This window comes from Cyprinodon tularosa, unplaced genomic scaffold, assembly GCF_016077235.1.
Source record: "Cyprinodon tularosa strain WSP-4 unplaced genomic scaffold, ASM1607723v1 ctg619, whole genome shotgun sequence".
Taxonomy (NCBI): Eukaryota; Metazoa; Chordata; class Actinopteri; order Cyprinodontiformes; family Cyprinodontidae; genus Cyprinodon; species Cyprinodon tularosa.
Genome location: NW_024039362.1, coordinates 115,582 through 136,532, shown reverse-complemented (window position 1 = coordinate 136,532; position 20,951 = coordinate 115,582). Strand labels below are relative to the sequence as shown.

Sequence of the window (20,951 nt, the reverse complement as noted above, 5' to 3'; positions counted from 1 at the left end):
CTTCCTCACACACACTCATATTCAGAGTATTTTTGTGCTCCTCTGCACCTCAGCTTTCAAGTCGGGTGTCAACAGCTTTCACTCCAACTTCAGAGGTGGCAACAGTGTGCTGCGGCATTAACTGCTTATTTAAAGAGCAGAAGAAGAAAACACCTTGAGGTGGCCAAGTTATAGATCATAGGTAACGGATGAGCGGACTAGGGTCCGGAACCCACCTGCTGACTAATCCGGACCCAACTTGATTTAAAACATTCATAAATAACTGCATGTTGTCCGACGGCAGTGTCTAATTTCACTTGCGCCACTTCTCCTGTTTGTACAGTAAAGCCCTCAGGGACCAAGCTACACGTGATGCATATTAGCCAATGAGCTGTGTCAGTCTGGGCTGTTGCTGCTAGCTACTTTTAGACACAGCAGGCAAAGCTGTGGCAAGCTGGGCGGTCGGTAACGATGAAGAGAAAATGTGAAAGAAAGTGCAGACTGCTGGAAGAACTGCAGTGAACTGGTGACAGAAAAGTTCAATGGCATGCTCAGAGATGACCTGCACATTTTGAATATGTTTGGCTCAACCTACTGCTGTGAAGTAGGATTATCCACCATGAACATATTCAAAAAAAGATATTGATCCAGGCTCATGAACGAGCACCTTGATATGTGCTTGAGAATGGCATCAGACTCAGGTTTAAGGTCAGCCTTGAGCCCACTTCTCTCATTAAGCCATAAAAGAAAGAAAAAACAAACGGTCAGTTTATGTGTTTTATAAAATATGTGAATCAGGAAATTGTCTATATACCAAACTGAGCGATTGCTGTTCTCTACTTCAAAAACACTTTAGATTTTAAAATGGACAAATGTTCTATTTTTTGTATATATTCTTTTATTTAAAAAGTTTATTTTAAAAAGTATAAACAGTCTGCAGGGGTCCAATTTTCATTGACCTATATATATGTCTAGATTTACATCACAGAAGAGCAAGTAGAGGCTAAAATAATGAATCGAGCTAACTAATATGTTTACACTGAGCGTGATAAAGCAGGAGAGAAGATGGGGAGAGAGCTTAAAAAAAAAAAACATAAAGAGCATAATTTACCTTCAGCCGAACAAAGAGATGGCGGTAGTATAAAATGAGGAACTGTCAGCAGACTAAAATACATAAATATATATTTACCTGATGGAAACTTTTCGTTGTTTTCTGTTTTTGTTTATGGACAAATTTTCAACACTGTCTGACTAAACTGAGTACTGTTTCAACAACAATATTCATAATTATTTTTAGGCAATATTACCATTTGTAAAACAAACTTAAATGAGCAGAATTCATGCTGTCTAACAATTACAGAAACAATAACACAAAATTATCATCAAGACATACGGATGAAAAAGAAGAGAAATATCAGTGTCATGATCTTGGCACTGATGACTGGCTTAATTATTCATTCCATTCACCTGTCTAACTCTGCCTAATTGCTCATTACCTCTCATCTGATCCACCTGCTCCTGCCTCTATTTAAGGCGCTTGCATCCAGCTGTCGGCCCCAGACTATCTTGTTCTCTTTAGCCAGTGGTGAGAGTGTTTTTAGAGTTCCTTGGTATTTCTGAATTTCTGATCCTGACCTGTTCTGCCTCTTAACCACTAAGCCTGCCTTTTCCTGTTCTGATCTGTTTGGCTGACCTGGCTTTGGACTCCTGCTTGTTCTCCGTGGCTGCAGTATCTGGGACAATCCGGGTGGCACCCGCCGCATTTTGTTGGCAGCCCACCGGCTGGATCCTACCTTGTTCTTTGGCTATTGACTGAACTATTTAACCAGGTTAGTGACTTGCTCTTTCATAATCCTCCTCAGTCAGATTATCTTGGTCACTAATCTGTGTTTCTCTCCAGCATAGGTTATTGCCCTGGACGCCCTAGCCACTGCAGATCCGCAGATCCACCTGTTTTCAATAAACGCTTTTGGAAGTAATCCCATTGTCTGTCTTGCCTGAATACTGGGTCCTAAATGAACATTGAAATGGGGTAGATCCTGCCATGCAATGATGAATGATGATCATATCTCACTTTAATAACTGTTTTTGGAATTTTAAAATGATTTCTTAACTCTAAATATTATTTTTTTTAGTTTTGTTGGGATGGAGTGGTAATGTATTTATGCCAATCTCTTCAAAACTATAAGGTTTTTTTGACAGAATCGACTAAAACTCCTGGATAGGTGTCTAAAAGTTTTCAGAAAAGTTAGTGAAAGCCTTGATTTCTCCAATTTAACCCTGCTTTGTGGTTACTATGACCTGAATGCCTCAGAATATACAAAGGCATATCACTCTCATCTACTGGCCTCAGATGATGTTCCAACTTCTTTTTCTAGAGCAAGATATATCTTAAGTAAATTTTGAACTTCAATACCACCATGGACAGAATGTCTGTGTTGTTTAATGAAGTCATCAGAACTTGAACTTCCAGCTTCTTTAGAATGTCAGGAACGGAACAGCCGTTAGATTAAGCAGATGTCAAAGAAATATTCTCCAAGGAAAAGAACTAAATGTTTGGAGCAACATACACACTTCTGCACTCTTCCACAACAAACATCCAGTTTTAGATTATTCACGCTCTAAATGCCTAGTAGAGTCCAATCCACCTCTGGAGAATAGACAAAAACTCTTAACCACTGCTACAGGTATCCTGAAAATCATCACTGGAGAAAAAAAAATAAGACCATCGTGAGCCCTTGGCTTTATATGATATAAACTTTCTGATAACATTACTATATCATTTATATGCATAAGACAGATAAGTGAGATAAAACCTCTCTGATTTGACAGAGTGGATGTAATGAAAAATGTAAAGCATATATATATATATTGCTGCTGGAGGGGTAACTTTAGTGCAAACAGAATTTAAAAATATGTTTATAACTGTTTTAAAAAGATATCTGTAAAACCAAAGAATCTGTGTCCATAACTCTCTATTCATGTCCTTTAAAGAATTTCTTGCTGAACACATGGCTTGACTCTGCACCAATATCCACTTGTTATGACATGTTTTCATGGAGGAGGAACAGATGTGTCCTCCCTGCAGCATGGACAGCATGCAACCCAGGCAGCTTTGTAAACAGTGGAAACTCTCTGCCGGACCTCCTGAAATTACTTCTGTAAATCAGTCTATGTCTGAATTGTCTAAAAGTCCACAACATGTTAAGTGTAATGTACTAGCAGTTGAAGATGTGCTCCATATGTAAATCCTTTAGAGCTCTTCATAGTATTGTGAGAGCATGCTTAGAGAACGAGGAGCAGTAAATGCAGGGAAGAGGTTAGCCTTTACACTGCAAAGGCATCATGTTTTTTTGCTGCAGAAACACTGCAGTTAATGCAACTGCAATAATGAAATCATAGTCAAAGAAAGAAAATGCTTTGAGTCAGCATGATCTGTCTGAACCTTTATGAATAAAAAATGCAGCTGATACTGCAGATATGGGTGATACATCACAAGACGGCTCATAAACTGTTTTGAAAGCATTGTGTTTCCTCCTCACCTCTTGGGGACACAACAAATGTTTAGCTCTGCCTTCGCTCTCATAAAGCGACCAATTCATCCAGACAGACCAAGTCTCATGCTTTATAGTAATAGCATCGTGAAAACAACTCACAATGTCTGATTACTACCCATGTTTTCCCCCTTGACATTTCACACCTCAATATGTTTCAGTGTCCTTGAATCCCTCTGTACTCATTTGTGTACCACAAAGCATTTTCTCTCTATTCTGTCACAGCTCTCATGCTAGTTTGCATAACAGTGTAACATTGGTTGGAGCGCAGAGAGCTCGCTGAACAGCATTTATCATCCTGAAGTGTTGAGTATCTGCATATCTCTCCTTGATGCCAGCACAAAACGAGAAGGGCAGAATAAAACAGGGAAACAAGAGAATGGGAGAAGAGGAACAAAAAAACAGGAGAATGTGTGAAAGAAAATGAGGGGGGTATATACAGATGCTCAGAAGTAGATAAAGGAATACAGAACCAGAGAGAGAGAGAGCAAATGTAGGAGCAAAGGAGCAGGTCAGAAATGCTTGGCAAAAGCTTTCTATTTTGAGATAAATGGACTGCATTAGGAATACAGTAGTACACATAGAAGCTTCTTTTAAACCTACATGTTTGCTTCATATCTGTGCCATGAAGATTAAAAGGCAATTAATTTTTTTTTTCTAGGAATGAGAAAACTTCAAGCAGGTGGCAAAAATAACTAGTTGAACCAGGCTTGGACTAATTGAAGAAAATGTTCCACTTTTGCATTTAATTATCCCTCGTAAACATGTTCATTACCAAAGAGCAGCCTTCAAGGAACTTTAAAGGGCTTTTATTTTTTAGTTTTAATTTCTTGCATAATTTTGCATGTTGTTTTTTTTTAGAAATATGTAGATTTTTATTCAGGTAGTGTAACAATACTTTATGGAATTACCTTGATAAAGTAGCCCCATCCTTATATCTAAAATTACCTTATAATTTAAAGTCAATCAACCCGTTTAACTCCCCTCCTAACTTGAAAGAGACTCAATGAATTCACTTAAAAACATAAATCTCTTGGCAGAGACAGAATAAATTAAGAATTCTACAAATACGTCTGTAAACAGTTATCCCCCTTTTCATTACAAGTTTTCATAGAAAGTATTAACAGATATCACCTTCCTATCAACCTTACTCAACTCTCTAACACTTTTACGGTTTCACATTTATAAATTTGAATTGTTAGCTTTTAAGAATTTGAAATAATTTCCGTGTGCCACATCAGTTTTAAAAATTAGGTAATTATCTAGGTATCAGAATCCCTTAAGATCCCAAACTAGGTTGATTTTTGAATCATTATGAAGAAACCTGAAAGAAAAGTCTGTGGTTACAAATGGTCTTAAAAAGAGAGAACCTTATAAATGAAAGCAGAGGGCATTTTGGTTGTTAACTTGCTAAATTTATGCAGTAAACTAAAATTGAAAACATCAAACTCTCTACATTAGGAGGTAACATTATGAATAATTGTGAATCTGGAGAACTTAAATGTCATTTTCCTTCTTGTTATTAAAGTTGTGCATTAGGAAAGATAAACATTGATAACAGAAAATAACATAAAAGTTATACTGTATTACGTTGTTAAGCAGTTGAACTTTATTTTTTTATTAATTAGGTTCTGTTTTTTTTTTATTTCAAAGGTCCCCTCTCTTCCTCTTTCTCCTGCATCTTCTCCATATATTGATTATATCTACCATCTTTGTGCAGTGCTGTTGCAAACTGCCTCCACCTTTAGACAAAAATCCTAATTGCTTTTTAAAACTCTCCATGTCAGCAGCACTTTTTAATGCTGGTGTTCACACAACCTTCGCAGATCACCTGCAAAGGCAACTAATTGCACCTATTATATATGACTGCACAAACTATTTAGGTTTTTACTTGATCTTGCCTTTTGTTTTTCCTTATCAGCTGACTGATAAATAAGGAAATGTTTTCTAATATGACTGATTATAACAAACTGAGTGCAAGCCTAAATAAGACATTCTGTGTTTTATGTGAATCTGAAGTTACATGATGAGTTCTTTTCACCCTGCCCTTTTATTTCTTCAGTAAATACCAGTTTTCATTCTCTGAAGATCAGCTTCCCTTGGACTATTTCTCCCTTTGCCAAAGATATTTATATTTTAGTTCAACACTTACTTGAGAAGAAAGGCAAAGGTGCATTCAAAACAAAAGGCTGCTTATTATATCTACAAAGCTTTAGGACCTACAATGAAAACATGTATATGTGTGATTTAGTTAAGATGCAAATAAAACATGAAGGTCAAGCACAAAATTTGTAACAAAAAAAGGTCAAATGGACTGTATATATTGAATACAGTGTTACATTAAACTCAGATGTTAAAGACTTGTTTTTTTGTAGTGCAAAATCTAAAATAAATCAATCAATGGTGATGCTTTTCATTCAGCGAGCTTTTTAAGAGTAGCAGTCAACCCATTCCAACCCTGGAATGTCCAAAATATAACTAAAGTAGATTGGCCAGCAGGACAAATAGAGCTAAAATGTTATGATGCACTCTGTCAAAGGTAAAAAAAAACAACAACTTGTTTTCACATTTTGGCTGAGGAGAACAAAAAAAAAAACTCTTAGAAAAGGCTTAGATTTGACCAAAGAACCAATAAAAACAACACTTTCGCAGTTTGAAAATACAAATATATAATTACTGTCATCCACATTTGAGTAGATCTAAGTATGAAAGACGTGTAAAACAATATCACAGAGCTTTTAAATATCCTTATGGTGATCTAATGTTGACGAAACCAATATTTTTAATGAAAGGGGGGAAAAACATTCCAGTAGTAATCAAATAAATATATTTTAAATAAATAAATAATCTGCAGTGTCATTACATATCAAAGTACGGTTTTATTTAAGCTGCTTTTGAATATATTACCACCTTTGTTGTCCTTTGCATAACCTTTCTCATGTTTCTGAGCAACAAACCAAACTAAATATTCAATAATGTCTAACTTTATTCACAATTACATATTCAGCTAGACTTGGTAGTACAATAATTCTGAATGTAACCCGAAATACAATATTGCTGATCCTCAGTTTGTAGACTGCTAAAGAAAAAGTAGAACATTAACCCTTAAAATAGGATAATGCAATGATCTTAATTATAAACAGGAGAATAGGGAATCTATACTACATTAACCTTTGTTACTCTCAAAACGCTAGATGGCTGAAATAACTTTGGCTAGTCATTTTAGACTACAAAATAAAACAATTACCTTATAGCCCAAAACAGACGGAGGTGTAAAATACCTTAGATTAAATACTTTGTTAATGTAGTTACTTTTTTCAGTACCTGTACTTTTGCTCCCTGCATTTGAACACAAATATCTCTACTTTCTACTCCTTACTTTCTCACAGCTGTCTCTTTACTTCCATATAAATTGATAAAATGACCTAACAGCTGCAACAAAAAGGGAAAAACCAAAAAGAGAATGTACTCAGTTGGGGCCCAGTGTGTTTATGGAAAAATCCTGATAGCTATATAAATGAAGACAGGGGGCTGGGAAACATGGCCGAGAACAGAATAAGATTTTGAGACGCAAAACATTCTCCATCTTCATAAGATTTTAGATTAATATGTTTATTAAGTTTTGAGTTCTGTTTCAATTTTAATGATATTTGCAAGTTTAATGCTGTGAATATAAGAATTTTCAAAGTATTCAGCTGCACATGCAGGATCTCTGTTCAGTTCTAACTATGTTATCCTGTTTGAAATTTTAATTTAGAACAAAAATAGACCGAGATAGGACTTTTTTGTTTTCTTTACAAACACAAGTGAGCAAAGGGGAAAATTAACATATTTTCTATTACAAAAAAACTTTTTTTTTTAAGTATATAGTTTTTAAAGTTATTTTGTATCATTAAGGACAAAAACTTTCTTTTACTTTTGTACTCAATTACAATGTAGAACCTGAACTTTTTTCACTTTAGTCAAGTGAAGAATCTGAGTACCTTTTACATACACTATATTGCCAAAAGTATTTGCTCACCTGCCTTGACTCACATATGAGCTTAAGTGACATCCCGTTCCTAATCCATAGGGTTCAATATGACGTCGGTCCACCCTTTGCAGCTAGAACAGCTTCAACTCTTCTGGGAAGGCTGTCCACAAGGTTTAGGAGTGTGTTTATGGGAATTTTTGACCATTCTTCCAGAAGCGCATTTGTGAGGTCGCACACTGATGTTGGACGAGAAGGCCTGGCTCTCAGTCTCCGCTCTAATTCATCCCAAAGGTGTTCTATCGGGTTGAGGTCAGGACTCTGTGCAGGCCAGTCAAGTTCATCCACACCAGACTCTGTCATCCATGTCTTTATGGACCTTGCTTTGTGCACTGGTGCACAGTCATGTTGGAAGAGGAAGGGGCCAGCTCCAAACTGTTCCCACAAAGTTGGGAGCATGGAATTGTCCAAAATGTCTTGGTATGCTGAAGCATTCAGAGTTCCTTTCACTGGAACTAAGGGGCCAAGCCCAGCTCCTGAAAAACAACCCCACACCATAATCCCCCCTCCACCAAACTTTACACTTGGCACAATGCAGTCAGACAAGTACCGTTCTCCTGGCAACCGCCAAACCCAGACCCGTCCATCAGATTGCCAGATGGAGAAGCGCGATTCGTCACTCCAGAGAACGCGTCTCCACTGCTCTAGAGTCCAGTGGCGGCGTGCTTTACACCACCGCATCCGACGCTTTGCATTGCACTTGGTGATGTATGGCTTGGATGCAGCTGCTCGACCATGGAAACCCATTCCATGAAGCTCTCTGCGCACTGTTCTTGAGCTAATCTGAAGGCCACATGAAGTTTGGAGGTCTGTAGTGATTGACTCTGCAGAAAGTTGGCGACCTCTTCGCACTATGCGCGTCAGCATCCACTGACCCCGCTCCGTCAGTTTACGTGGCCTACCACTTCGTGGCTGAGTTGCTGTCGTTCCCAAACACTTCCATTTTCTTATAATACAGCTGACAGTTGACTGTGGAATATTTAGGAGCGAGGAAATTTCACGACTGGATTTGTTGCACAGGTGGCATCCTATCACAGTTCCACGCTGGAATTCACTGAGCTCCTGAGAGCGACCCATTCTTTCACAAATGTTTGTAAAAACAGTCTGCATGCCTAGGTGCTTGAATTTATACACCTGTGGCCATGGAAGTGATTGGAACACCTGATTCCAATAATTTGGATGGGTGAGCAAATACTTTTGGCAATATAGTGTATCTCAATACACTTGTATGGTAAAGAAAGAAACTAAACAAAAACTCACCTTGATAGGTTTCCCATCAGGCGTCAGTACTTCCTCAGAAAGCTCCATCATTTTAAGAGCCATTTGTGCAATTGGTTTTGCATGGCTATCAACCTTCTTATGAAGTCCGCCTGCCACACAGTAGGCATCCCCGATTGTTTCAATCTGTATGGAAGAGTGAGGAAAAGCAAGAGATGAACAATAACCTTTTTACCAAATGGTTGCAGCATTGATCATTTGCATACTGTATACAGTGAATCACTAGAGCTGAAAATAAAACACAATCCTTGACCCACATTAAGAAATCATGTTTGTTTTCAGGATTTACAAAACTAGTTTATTAGAATCATAGATCATCTTATAGGCCTGTAATCGAACATCGGATTCCTAGGAGTCTGTAACACCTGTTTTCTAAGTTTGACATATATTTGTCTCTAATTTTGTCTATAATTTACAACTGCTTAGTTTTAAAATAATAATAAAAAATAAAACACGTTACAATTTACTGTATTTTTCTTATGCTTGGAAATATTGAAAATGCAATCTTAAAACAAGAGAAAAGGCAAAACAAATATTCCTGATATATAGAACAGACCATATTTGTTGGAGGACAAAGCATCACATGACGGACATTGTTAACACACATAGGAAGTGGTACATTGAATTGTGTTGAAACATCAAAGAGACCTTTAACTGGGAGTGGTGGCCTAGTGGTTAGAGCAGTGCGCTTGTGCTCTGAGAAGTTTGCAAGTGCCCGGTTTGATCCCCACAGCCTGCACACTGTGCAAGGCCCTTAACCCCATATTGCTCCCCGGGCGCCCCACAATGGCAGCCCTTTGCTCCCCAAGGGGATGGGTTAAAATGGAGAGATACATTTCTCCAATGTGAGATCAATAAAGTTCAATTATTATTAACTTAAACTCTGCGTAGTTTTAGAAGTGACAACATTTTACAAACAACATTTCTGAGGAAGGTCACTGATTGCCTTTTCTTGGAGCAGTGGATGATCCTTTGCAATCCCTTTAGCCATCACAACTGAAGTTATTTCATTGATCATTTTTAACCTTATGAAAAAGGGACACAAGGCTAAAAATGACTTAACCTAAGGAGGTTTGGAGCTAGCATCATATTTGACACTCATTTTCAACTTCAAGTTTAAGTCTGCATCCCACTAGATGCTGCATGAAAAAACCCAAGAATTTAGCTCTCTTACTTTCTGAGCCATCCCAACAAACCTTCTTTCCAGATTAGAGAACATTCTTCCTTGGGGACAATAAACATTTTCTCTTCAAAGGGAGGTATAGCACACTGCAATGGGTGGGATCTGTTCTTCTATTAGTCTGATTCTGATTAATTAGCATTTTGACCAAATCATACCTAATTTTCTAGCTCTTCATTTCCTTCATACTTTCATCTTACAACCATCAACAAATGATTTTTCCCCATATAAACTATTGAACATTGCACTATTATTTTCTTTACTTGTATTTTATGTACTAATAAAGATAAATCATTTGTGAGAAATTCAAATCTCCTACATATTTTAATGAAATGAAAATATTTTCTGCAAACTTTGGATTAAACAGTATTGTTACTGACTTTCAAGGTTCTTTAGAGTCATAAGAACACATTGCCTTACATTAGAGTAGGAGCAACAAATATATAATGCTCTTTAAACTTCCGATATATGATATAAAATTACATAAAGTCAGCATAAACGTCCTCTGTTGTGTTGCTGGCCGCATTTTGTACTCAATTATTTTTTGGCAAATGACAACCAATGCCATAAGAGGTAAACTGACCATCCCTGTCCATCTCCAGGTTATGTTAACTGTATCTATTAGCACATCTTTCTTTTTCCAGGATATTTATGTGTTCTTATTGAAAAATAAAAATAACAGATTAAAAATGCATAGATTAATCTTTTTTTATATATCATTTTGTCAACATAAGTTGATATCTTTAACTTCTGTTTTCCTTTGAATCAAAGCACAATGTCCAATTTGTCTGTAACACTAATGGAAACTGTTCTATCACAATCAAATTGTAATGATAAATTATTAGGAAAGAAATAGGTTTTCTAAATACAGCGTTTTATCTTCATAATGCTAGCATACATGTGGCATTTGGAAAAAAATGACATGTTCTTTTCATCTTTTACCAAAAAAAAAAAAAAAAAAATATTTGCTAATTAATCTATTATACATAAGAAAAAAGCAGGTTAGCAATCAATACTGCTCACAGTCTGTGTAAAAAATAGCTTTTCAACAGACAACCTAGAAAAAATCTGGAATAAAACCTGCTCTCATTAAAGTCTGCCACAGGCTAAATCATTTTAACAGTAACCATGACAATGGCGACATATGGGTGATTCACTCTCCTCTTGCGTCCTCCTGTTCCTGCTTTCTGTTTGACACACAAACCAACTCCTCTATCGCAACACTCAGAAAACATCCTTATCACAGCCACCGTCTCCCTTCTTCTCAGCATTTTGTCTTCCCATCTCTCACCATATCTGCTATGTCACATATTTGACAGCCTATACACGAGGAGTCCATTTTTATAGGAAAGTCAGAGGAAAATGTCAGAAAGGTGTCAGAATCTTAGTCAAGCCTAAAGCGAACGGCTATTATTCACTTTGCCAACACACATCTACACACAAATGTGCTCATACAAGCAAAAACATTGACTTTCAAAAGTATTTTGGTGACTTTATTCTGGCACTTCAAAATCAAACTGAATGATTTCCACCAGAACTAAACTAATTAGTACCTAAAGGTCCACCTGTGTAAATGTAATTGCAATATAAACAAAGCTGTTCTGTGAAGGCTTCAGAGATTTGTAAAAAAAAAAAAAAAAAAAACTTGAATGAAGAAACAGCATCATGAAGAACAAGGAACACAGCAGACCCTGTGTGTAGTTGTAAGAAAATTGAAAGCAAGGTTATGCAAGGGTGTAGGTTTGATCTCAACTTTGGTAGGGACACTATTGGTCTTAAAGGGATAGTTCGGGATTTTTGACATGAATCTGTATGGCATCCCCATCACCAGTGTCATGCAATCACACTGACTTACCCCTGGCAGCATCCTGTGAGCAGAGTTCTCGTCCAGCTTTGGTCAAGCCGAAAGTAGTCCGGCAGGTTTGCTAGACCCAGCGAAATAAAACGTTTCTCTTCCCAAAACATTATGTGTTCAAAAGAGTGATATTTTTGCATCCCAAAAACATTGTAGTGGAAAAAGTCACACGTCGTTATCACTTGGTCCTATTTTCTCTCTGTTCGTATCAGTGCGCGCCGTCATTCTGACAGCGAGCTCAACTTTGAGGAGGGCAGGGAAGTCGCTGTTGTTTGTGATGCAGACAGCAGCTGCTGCAACTCCGGCATCCTCATCAATGGAAAGGTTCTGTATCTCGGGCATTACTAAATCCCACTCGTGGCAACAGTAGCATCCACCTCTGTCTGCATTAATTTGTACTTGAAACAAGTGCACCATGATTTGTCGGCCACCCTGGATATCGCAGCTCCAGCTGAGGCTCCTGCGGCTCCGGCTTCAGCTTCCATCACTTCTCTGTCCACCCTCTCTCTTTCTGCCCGATCTAACTCCATTTGTCGAAGTTCATCGTCAGTGTACTCGGGTTCATAAAGATATCCCTTTGGCTCTAAGTGGAAGTCGATGTTTTCCTCGTCGCTCTCGTAGTCAGACATCTTCCCCAGTAGTAAACAATCGCGAATCAAACAGGTAGGCCCTTAACCTGACAACAGCCAGATGCATGCCTCGCTCCGCCCAGCTAGGCGGAGCGAGGCATGCATCTGGCTGTTGTCAGGTTAGTAGGCCCTAGCTGTCAGGTCATGGTGTCGCGCGCACTGATACGAACAGAGAGAAAATAGGACCAAGTGATAACGACGTGTGACTTTTTCCACTACAATGTTTTTGGGATGCAAAAATATCACTCTTTTGAACACATAATGTTTCGGGAAGAGAAACGTTTTATTTCGCTGGGTCTAGCAAACCTGCCGGACTACTTTCGGCTTGACCAAAGCTGGACGAGAACTCTGCTCACAGGACGCTGCCAGGGGTAAGTCAGTGTGATTGCATGACACTGGTGATGGGGATGCCATACAGATTAATGTCAAAAATCCCGAACTATCCCTTTAAGTTGAATTGGTCTGATGTCATTGGTCCTACTTATTATGCATGCTCCTATTTTTTTTTATACTTGATGTGAGCATCAGGGTGCATTTCATTTAAAGAGAAAACTGCATTTTTTTTGCTACATTTATACACATATTATAAGCACTACACTCAGAATATATGCTGTTGATCAATGTTTGAAGCATCAGTGGCTCAGAATAATGTAAAATTGGGAACACTTAACACTTTGAAAAGGGTTACATTTGAACTTACCAGTGACTAAGACAGAAGGTAAATACGTGCCTTTTTAAACCAAATATAGTCTAAATATGTCTGTTGTTTATGTATTTATCGGGTGTTTTCTTTTGAAGAATAGAATTGTGCAGCGGCAAACAGAGGTAAAACCCACTCTTATTTTTTTTAATCTGATATGCTGATATTCTCTGTATTGTAAAACAAAGCAAAATAACATATTGAAGGGACTGCAAATAGATTTATTGTATTTACGTGGACGCGGGGACTATAAGAGGAAATGACACTGAGCATTTAAAATATTAACTTCAATATACAAGTTGTGAGAAAAGAAGCGCCTGCTGCAACAACACTGTATTGTAAATTATAAACATGTCTTTCACATAAAATTATTAGTAGGGACAAGTAGGTGGGGCCAAAAGTTTGGTAGGGACATGTCCCTATGGTCCCTATGCAAACCTACGCCCATGAGGTTATGATTTAAAAACAGGGTTCCAGGCTTTGAACATCTTATGGAACGCTGTTCAATAAAGTTTTCAAAATTAGAAAATGAGTGGCATAACCTCTATTATTCAAGAAAAGGATGCGTAGAAAAACTGACGGGTTTAGCAAGGAGAACATAAATCAGCGAAGCAGCCGTGAAGCAAATGATAACGGCAGAGGAGCTGTAGAGTTCCACAGCTGAGGTCAACTAGAATTCAAGGACTCTAAAAATCTATCCTGTAGGGTTGGATGGCAGGATGTAAACAATAGTTGAGAGAAAGCTGCAGTGGAATGTTATGCATATTTGTCACCTCCCTTTTTATGTTACGGGTCGCAGGGGCAGCAGTCTCAGGAGAGCCCCCCAAACTTCCCTCTCCCCAGATGCCTCCTCCTGCTCTGCTGGGTGGAGCCCAAGGCCATACCAGGCCACCCTAAGAGGCACAAGTCCTCCGAATTTCCTTGGTCGTTCCCTGAATCTCCTCCCAGTTGGACGTGCCTTGATCACCTCCCAAGGGAGGCATCCAGGAGTTTTTCTGGTCGAAAAAGACCAACCTGACCTTGGCTTATATTTAAAATGCAACAAACAATACAAATTAAATGCTGCACAAAAGCGTCATCACTATACTGAAACATGATGGCAGCATCATGCTATAGAGACTCCCTTCTTTAGTAGAACAGGGGAGCTGGTTAATAATTATAATAAAATGAAGGGAACAATACAGAGGAAAAATACCTCCATTTCAGATGGAGGATCATTGTTCATCAGAACTACTTAAAACATGCAGCAGTTGCTGTGATGAAATAGTTCTTTAGATCAAAGTAAATGTGTGTGTTAGAATTGTCAATATCTGGACCTAAAAGTAGAAGAGAATTCATCAAAAAAGCAAAGATGTTAAAAAGCATTTTCAATTTTGTCTGAATCGCACTTCCTTTGCAATGAAAAAACAAAAAGAAAAAATGTAAGCATATGTGCAAAAGTGTTACAAACACACACTTAAAGGCTTGCATCTGCGGTTTGAGCTAAATCTGGTTCAAGAGTAGCAAAATAAGAAAGATGAATAAAACTCATCACAAACTTTAAATTCTGCTGATTAAAAACATTCAGAAAATATGTTAAATTTAATCAGATTGTATTTGTGGTTACACTGGTATAAGTTGTGGTAGACAAAGGATTTAAAGGGATTAAATACCAACATGTTTAATACCTTCCTCCAATGACCCTATTTGAAGTTGCATGTTTCCATCCACTGACCTTATAAACATCCAGAATGCCACACTGGTAGTCAAAGCGAGTGTAGAGCTCGTTCAGCATTGAGATAACCTGCATAGGTGTGCAGTGGGCACACACAGCAGTAAAGCCCACGATGTCGGAGAAAAGCATGGTGACATCATTAAATTTACGCGCTGGCACTGGCTGACCCTGCCACAGCTTCTGCGCCACATCACCCGGAAATATGGAATAGAGGAGATCCACTGTCCTCCTTTTTTCTTCCTCCAGAGCTTGATGAGTCCTCTCTAAGGTAGCCTGAGAGAAAAGGGAGGGAGATCAGGAGACTGGAAGACATAAATGCTAGCAGTAATGCATCAAATAAAAACATGCCACCTTATGCAGATACGGTTATTGGGCATTTATTTTAAGATATGTAAGCTGTTTGTAACCTGCCTACAGCTCCAATGCTTTAGTAATGTTCAAGCATGTTTAGTATGATAAAGCTATTTATAACTCAGGCCTGAGGGAGTGGTTGCAGAGACAGAGATGGATACAGAAAGGATCCACTGAGTTGTTACAATAAGCTCTGAAGCCAGTTTGTGATCTTTAAAGCCAAAGATCACAACCCTTCTAAGAATAAATGTCAAGAGAACAGTTCTGCTCATAAAGAGGTGATTAATATGTAGGATGCAGAGAGCTGCAGTGAGATTTGAATCCTTTTAATTGATATTACTGAGATTTCAACCAATGTAAAAGAAAAATTGTCTTCCTTATCCACACAACTAACACTAAATGGAAAGAACAAATGATCCTTTATCACTATTTCTAGAAATCCACATTGAGAGCTGCAGCATAAATATATGATACATGCTGTCCCTGAATTTAATCAGAGTGGTTATCAAGATGAAAAAAAAGCAAAACAAATGCAGTATAAGGTGTGCAACATTTAAAAAATATACATATAGCAAAGCTCATAGACAATAATAATATTTATAACTTTTTTGCAAGGACCAACTGTTTAAGTCTAAATCATTCAACTCTCATTTCAGACATAAAAACTGTACTAGCTTTGTTTATTAGATGAAGAACACTTGCATGCTTGTCACATAGTCTCAGCAAGTTAAAAGTCTCCTTTGTTACTAGAAGCCTAAAACTGGAGTTGTATTTTACCTTTAATTTGTCCATTCTTTTCTTTAGGCCATCCTGGGCCTTGGCTTGCTCTCCTACCAGGATAACATCTCGAGTGGCATCATGGATGGGAATGTCTGACAGATGGAGACCCCTGCCCATCAGCTCCTCTAGCTTATCAACTCGCGGAGAACCCAGAAACATCAAGGAACAGGACTCAGGGACATGGATCATCTGACCCTTTAGCTCCATAACCTGACAGGAGAAACAACGAGAGAAAGAATGAAAGAAATACCTTTACTGAACCTTGGTTACTACAGTACAAATATAGTATTGTGATTTGTGTTTAATATAAACCTCTCATTATAAAAAAAAACATTGAGGTTAGGAATGACTGTTAAAACCGTTGTCTTACAACCTTTTGACATGTTAAAGTAACAAAAGAATTCCTTTTTTTTTATAAAATACACTTGCATTAACATGCATATAATACCGTATTTAAACACCTCCTATGTTTTTATTCTTTAAAATCTTTATATTTCTTTTTATTGTTTGGAGATGAAGGATTGCTGTGCGATAATAGTTTGAGCTAAATGGATAAATTGTCCATAAACCTCATTGAAAAATAACAATGATCGTAAGCATTTAAACATATGTATGACTCAAAAGGAGGTGTGTAATTTTCAAAGCATATTGCAGATGCTCCCTCTGATGGAAGAGTCAATCTGGCTGTTTGATTTTTGAGAGAAAATGTTACCAAAACAAGGTATTTTTAAAAGCACTTTTGGCTCGTGTAACCTTGACATCAAGCCGAATTGTTGTGGTTTTACTGCCTTCACAAACTTGAGAATCCATCCTGACCTGATCCCACTTCAACGAGAACGATCCAAAATGGGTTAGCCAATTACTTTGCAGTGAAAAAACATGGCAGAACAGGAGGACGAACATGTAGCTGCTCACATCTGCTTTTTCAGCATCCACAATTTCATCTTTGAAAGAGGGACATCAACAGCATAAAACATTAGTTTTTGTGGTTTCTCACAGCGTCTGCTGCTATTCCATTTGTTACTGTGATTGGGTAGAACCAAACTTTGGTAGGGGTGGCTGGGCACTAGGTGTCACTTTGCCCAACAGCTCAGAAGGTTCTGCTGAATATCCCTCCTCTCCCACACCAGATTCAATCAAAGCAGTCTCAAATTGGTAATGTTCAGACTGAAAGTGCTGCATTATATCAATCTGGCTTGTCAGGTTATGTCTTGAGCTTCTCTTAGAAATGTAGAATAGACTTTATCAACATATTGTCCCAAGAATCCAGAGAACTTTCGGACTTTGTTCAGCCCTTCCAAATAGAAGCCTAATAGCTGGAAATGGTATGGATGCAATGCTGCAGCAGACCAAGAGCAACATCACACTGCAAGAGGCAGCTTCACACTGAAAGCAAGTGTCTTTCTTCAGTAGACAAGAATAACTAATAATTCATATTAAATGAATAAACCCTGTAGTGCCAAAGGCAATCTCTTATTATGTCTAAAGTTAACTTTGAAAGACCTTCAACCATGGACTTCAGCTTAGAAATGGCTTAGATTTTCTTTTTTTTCCTCATCTGTACGTAACCTTTTTTAAACTGGGGCATGAAGTGTTTCTTTGTTACATCTTTTTTCCTACTTCATGTTGTCAGAGAGGTTCCACCTATGTAGCTTCTTAATTACACGTCTCTGGGAATAACCAAGTATGGATGTGGCTACTTAAAAACATACACACAATGTGTCATTGTTGGTTTATTTATAGTTTACTAAGGTGGGATAAATATTTTTCACAAAGAGCCAAGTAGTTTTGCGTACGTTTTTTTTTTCTTGTAATTAATTAAATCCAAAATTTTAAACAGCATTTTAAATCGACCCAGATTTTTTTTTGTCTAATATTAACTTTAATTCAATTACATAAAACATTTAAGACTGAAAAAAGGAAAAAAAAAGAAATTAAATTAGATTTCAAAGCACTGTACAGTAAACATATGAAAAAGATCAAATCAGGTCAAATGGAAAATCAGATTCTGGTCACCTCCCTGGTAATCTTGCATCCTCTCACTACTGCAGGTTTCCCTCTGTTCTCTGTCAGCACATATTTTTCTTGTAGAAAACTGTCAAGTAGAAAACAATTTTCTTGTTTCTGGTGACTTTTTTTAACAAACCCATATAGTGAAATATATTTTCAGAGCTGGTTAAATATCTGTAACAGAAGTATACAGAGCTAAAACTAAAGAAACAATTCCCAAAAGACAAAGATGAAATAGATACAACATGTAAACCATCTTTGTAGTACTTTCCTTTCTTTAATCATCTCGTTCTGTTTAAAATCATATTGGTTTCTTTCTATCCAAGCTCCTTTCTCCATCTCCTTCATCCCCTCTATCAGGCTTTCTCCATAGTGTCAGATAGATTATTCCGCAAGTAAGCACGCTGCAGCCCTGTTTTATTTATAGCACAAGTCTCCTATGTCTGCATAAAACATACAGTATTCATCTAAGTCTGCAGAGTATTTTCTCTACAAACATTTTTTTAGAAATCTTTTAGAAAGGTAACATGCATGTAGCATAATTACATATGAGGCTTCCAACCCCCAATGAATGAGTTGACCCAACCCCATGAATCCAACCTGCACCTAGACCCCTACAGAAACGAGAACTGAGAATCATTTTAACCGACTTCAGTGATTGTACTTGCAGTACCTGAGTTTTAGGAAGGATTTCCCAGAACAATGCAGGCTCCAAAGCACAAACATGTCAGAAACATATGCTGACACAAGCAAACTGCCGCCTGAGCAGCTGTTTCAGGAGGTTGTGTCTGGCCGAGTGGGAGGGCCACACATCTTATATACTAAAAGCCATCACCATGGCAACTGTGAAATCAGGGGAGCCACACAAAATGAAAAACATTCTCTAATGCTGTCTGGGAAATAAATTAGCTCTCTCTGTCTTAAAATGTTTTCTTGTGTTGGTCTTTGGAACATAAAAGGATAAAAACTGCTGTGGTTTTCCTGCAGTTCTTCAAAAAACACTAACGTACATTTACCTAATAGGATGCAAATCACAGCAAAATTTAATTTGTGTTGAAGAACATATATATATAATACGTTTCAGCCAAGAGGTTAAAATGTGTTATAAGGTTTTGATCAGTACAAATCTATAGCCTAATTGAAGACTTTCTTTTTTCTATAATAAGTTGTTCTATTGTTCTCTGATAGGCAGAAAAAATAATAATAATGGAATTTCAGCTGATACTAAGGTAGGCAGGAGTCAAGAGATGTAAACTCTTGATTAATGCTTCTCTGTTAGCACTCTTTGTAAGGCAAGGCAAGGAGACTTTATAAATACAGCACATTTTAGTGGCAATATGATTGAAAGTGCTGCACATGAGAAATAAAGACAAGAAAATACATTGCAGTGGTATGGAGGCAATACAAATATTTAAAAATAAATTAAGTAAATCATTAGAACATCACGGTTATATAAAAAACATAAAATGATTGATACAAAAATGAAAGAAAGTTGGACTGGAAACTTTAACTATGTTCAGATAATACGGTCACAGACCACTTTAAACAAATGCGTTTTTAATCTTGCTTGAAAGCAACTGTCCTTCATGAACACATTAAGTCAGGGGAGGTTATGTTGCCTCCAGCCCGATTTTAATGAGAGGAAAACTTCAAAAACTCTTATCATTTGTAGCTTTTTGGACGTAACTGCACATGTTTATGGACAAAATCAGCTACTCTAAGTCTGAGGCCATGGTTCTCATGCAAGAAAAGATGCAACAGTGTCTGCCTACAGCGAAGGAGAAGAAGTATCTTCTATCGAGTGATGGTAAGATGGTATGACAGACAGACCAATCAGGGCTTTTGTTTGCAGGAATGAAGGCACTGCTTTGATTTGTTGTTGTAAAGAAAGAGCCGAGCCAAAGAGCCAAGCGCTCAATTCATGGATCAGATTACATTCAGAATCTCACCTCTGGTTGAGAGATATGGACTATGACCAAAAAAAGAGATCATAGATACAAGCAGGTGAAATTAGATTCCTTTTCAGGCTGGCCTGAGTCTTGGCGATAGGTTGTGGAGTTCACTGATCCGAGGGAAGTTCAAAGTGGAGATGTTGTTTCTCCACGTCCAAAGTAGTCAATTTAGGTGGTGGCATCTGAACATGATGTCTCCTCCCAGTACATACCACTGGGAGTAGACCCAAGGGAAGACCCCAAACTAGCTAAAAAGACCAAACATCCCACCTGGCCAATGACTGGGATTCTTGGGGTTTAATGTTATAACTGTTCAACCTACTTAATGATCTTGAGTAAGCAGAAGAAAATGGTAGGATAGATGCAAAACCAGCATTAATTATTAGACAATGCCGGATTGCCAAGTTTGCAGACTATAGATTTTTTGTCACATGGCAACTGGGAAAAGGTAATGAGGATGCTCAAGGGCTGTCACAGAAGCCCCTGGACGTTCAGGAAATGGAACCAGAGGTAATCATTCCTATCATGCAATCAGTTCACCTGACATCCCGTAACAAATGGAAATAGCTGATCCAAGAAGTCATAATACCAACATGCATTGATGAAGACTATTAACAAATAACGCATCCAGTGATAGAATTATTAGCAGAGGATCTCACAAAGACACACCAAGAGAATTCAGCCATTAGCAAGGTGAGTTAGTTTGCGAGAGCAGTTGTCTCAGCATTGCAGAACGATTCGCATTGATGGCATATTTTTGTCCATAAATAAGTCACCTAATAATGAAGGCCTCCAAAGAAGCTCAGCTGATGCTTCCAAAGGTATTCCACCACCAATACACAAAGAACTACATAAAGAAATGTGACATCTTTCCATTGAAATGACAATAAGCTTGATTTGTGATTCAATTCCACTGGCCATAGAAGAAAAAAGGATATG

General features: G+C 37.8%; 1 protein-coding gene across 1 annotated transcript in view; it reads right to left on the bottom strand.

Moving 5' to 3' along the window:
• gucy1a2 (guanylate cyclase 1, soluble, alpha 2) overlaps nucleotides 1-20,951 on the bottom strand; it is a 66,241-nt gene that overhangs the window by 8,409 nt on the left and 36,881 nt on the right. Inside the window, exons 5-7 of the mRNA XM_038307711.1 lie at nucleotides 16,048-16,260; nucleotides 14,920-15,192; nucleotides 8,824-8,967 (exon numbers count right to left, since the gene is read on the bottom strand). Of these exons, the coding sequence (XP_038163639.1) occupies nucleotides 8,824-8,967; nucleotides 14,920-15,192; nucleotides 16,048-16,260 (630 nt within the window). The remainder of the gene's footprint in view (nucleotides 1-8,823; nucleotides 8,968-14,919; nucleotides 15,193-16,047; nucleotides 16,261-20,951) is intronic.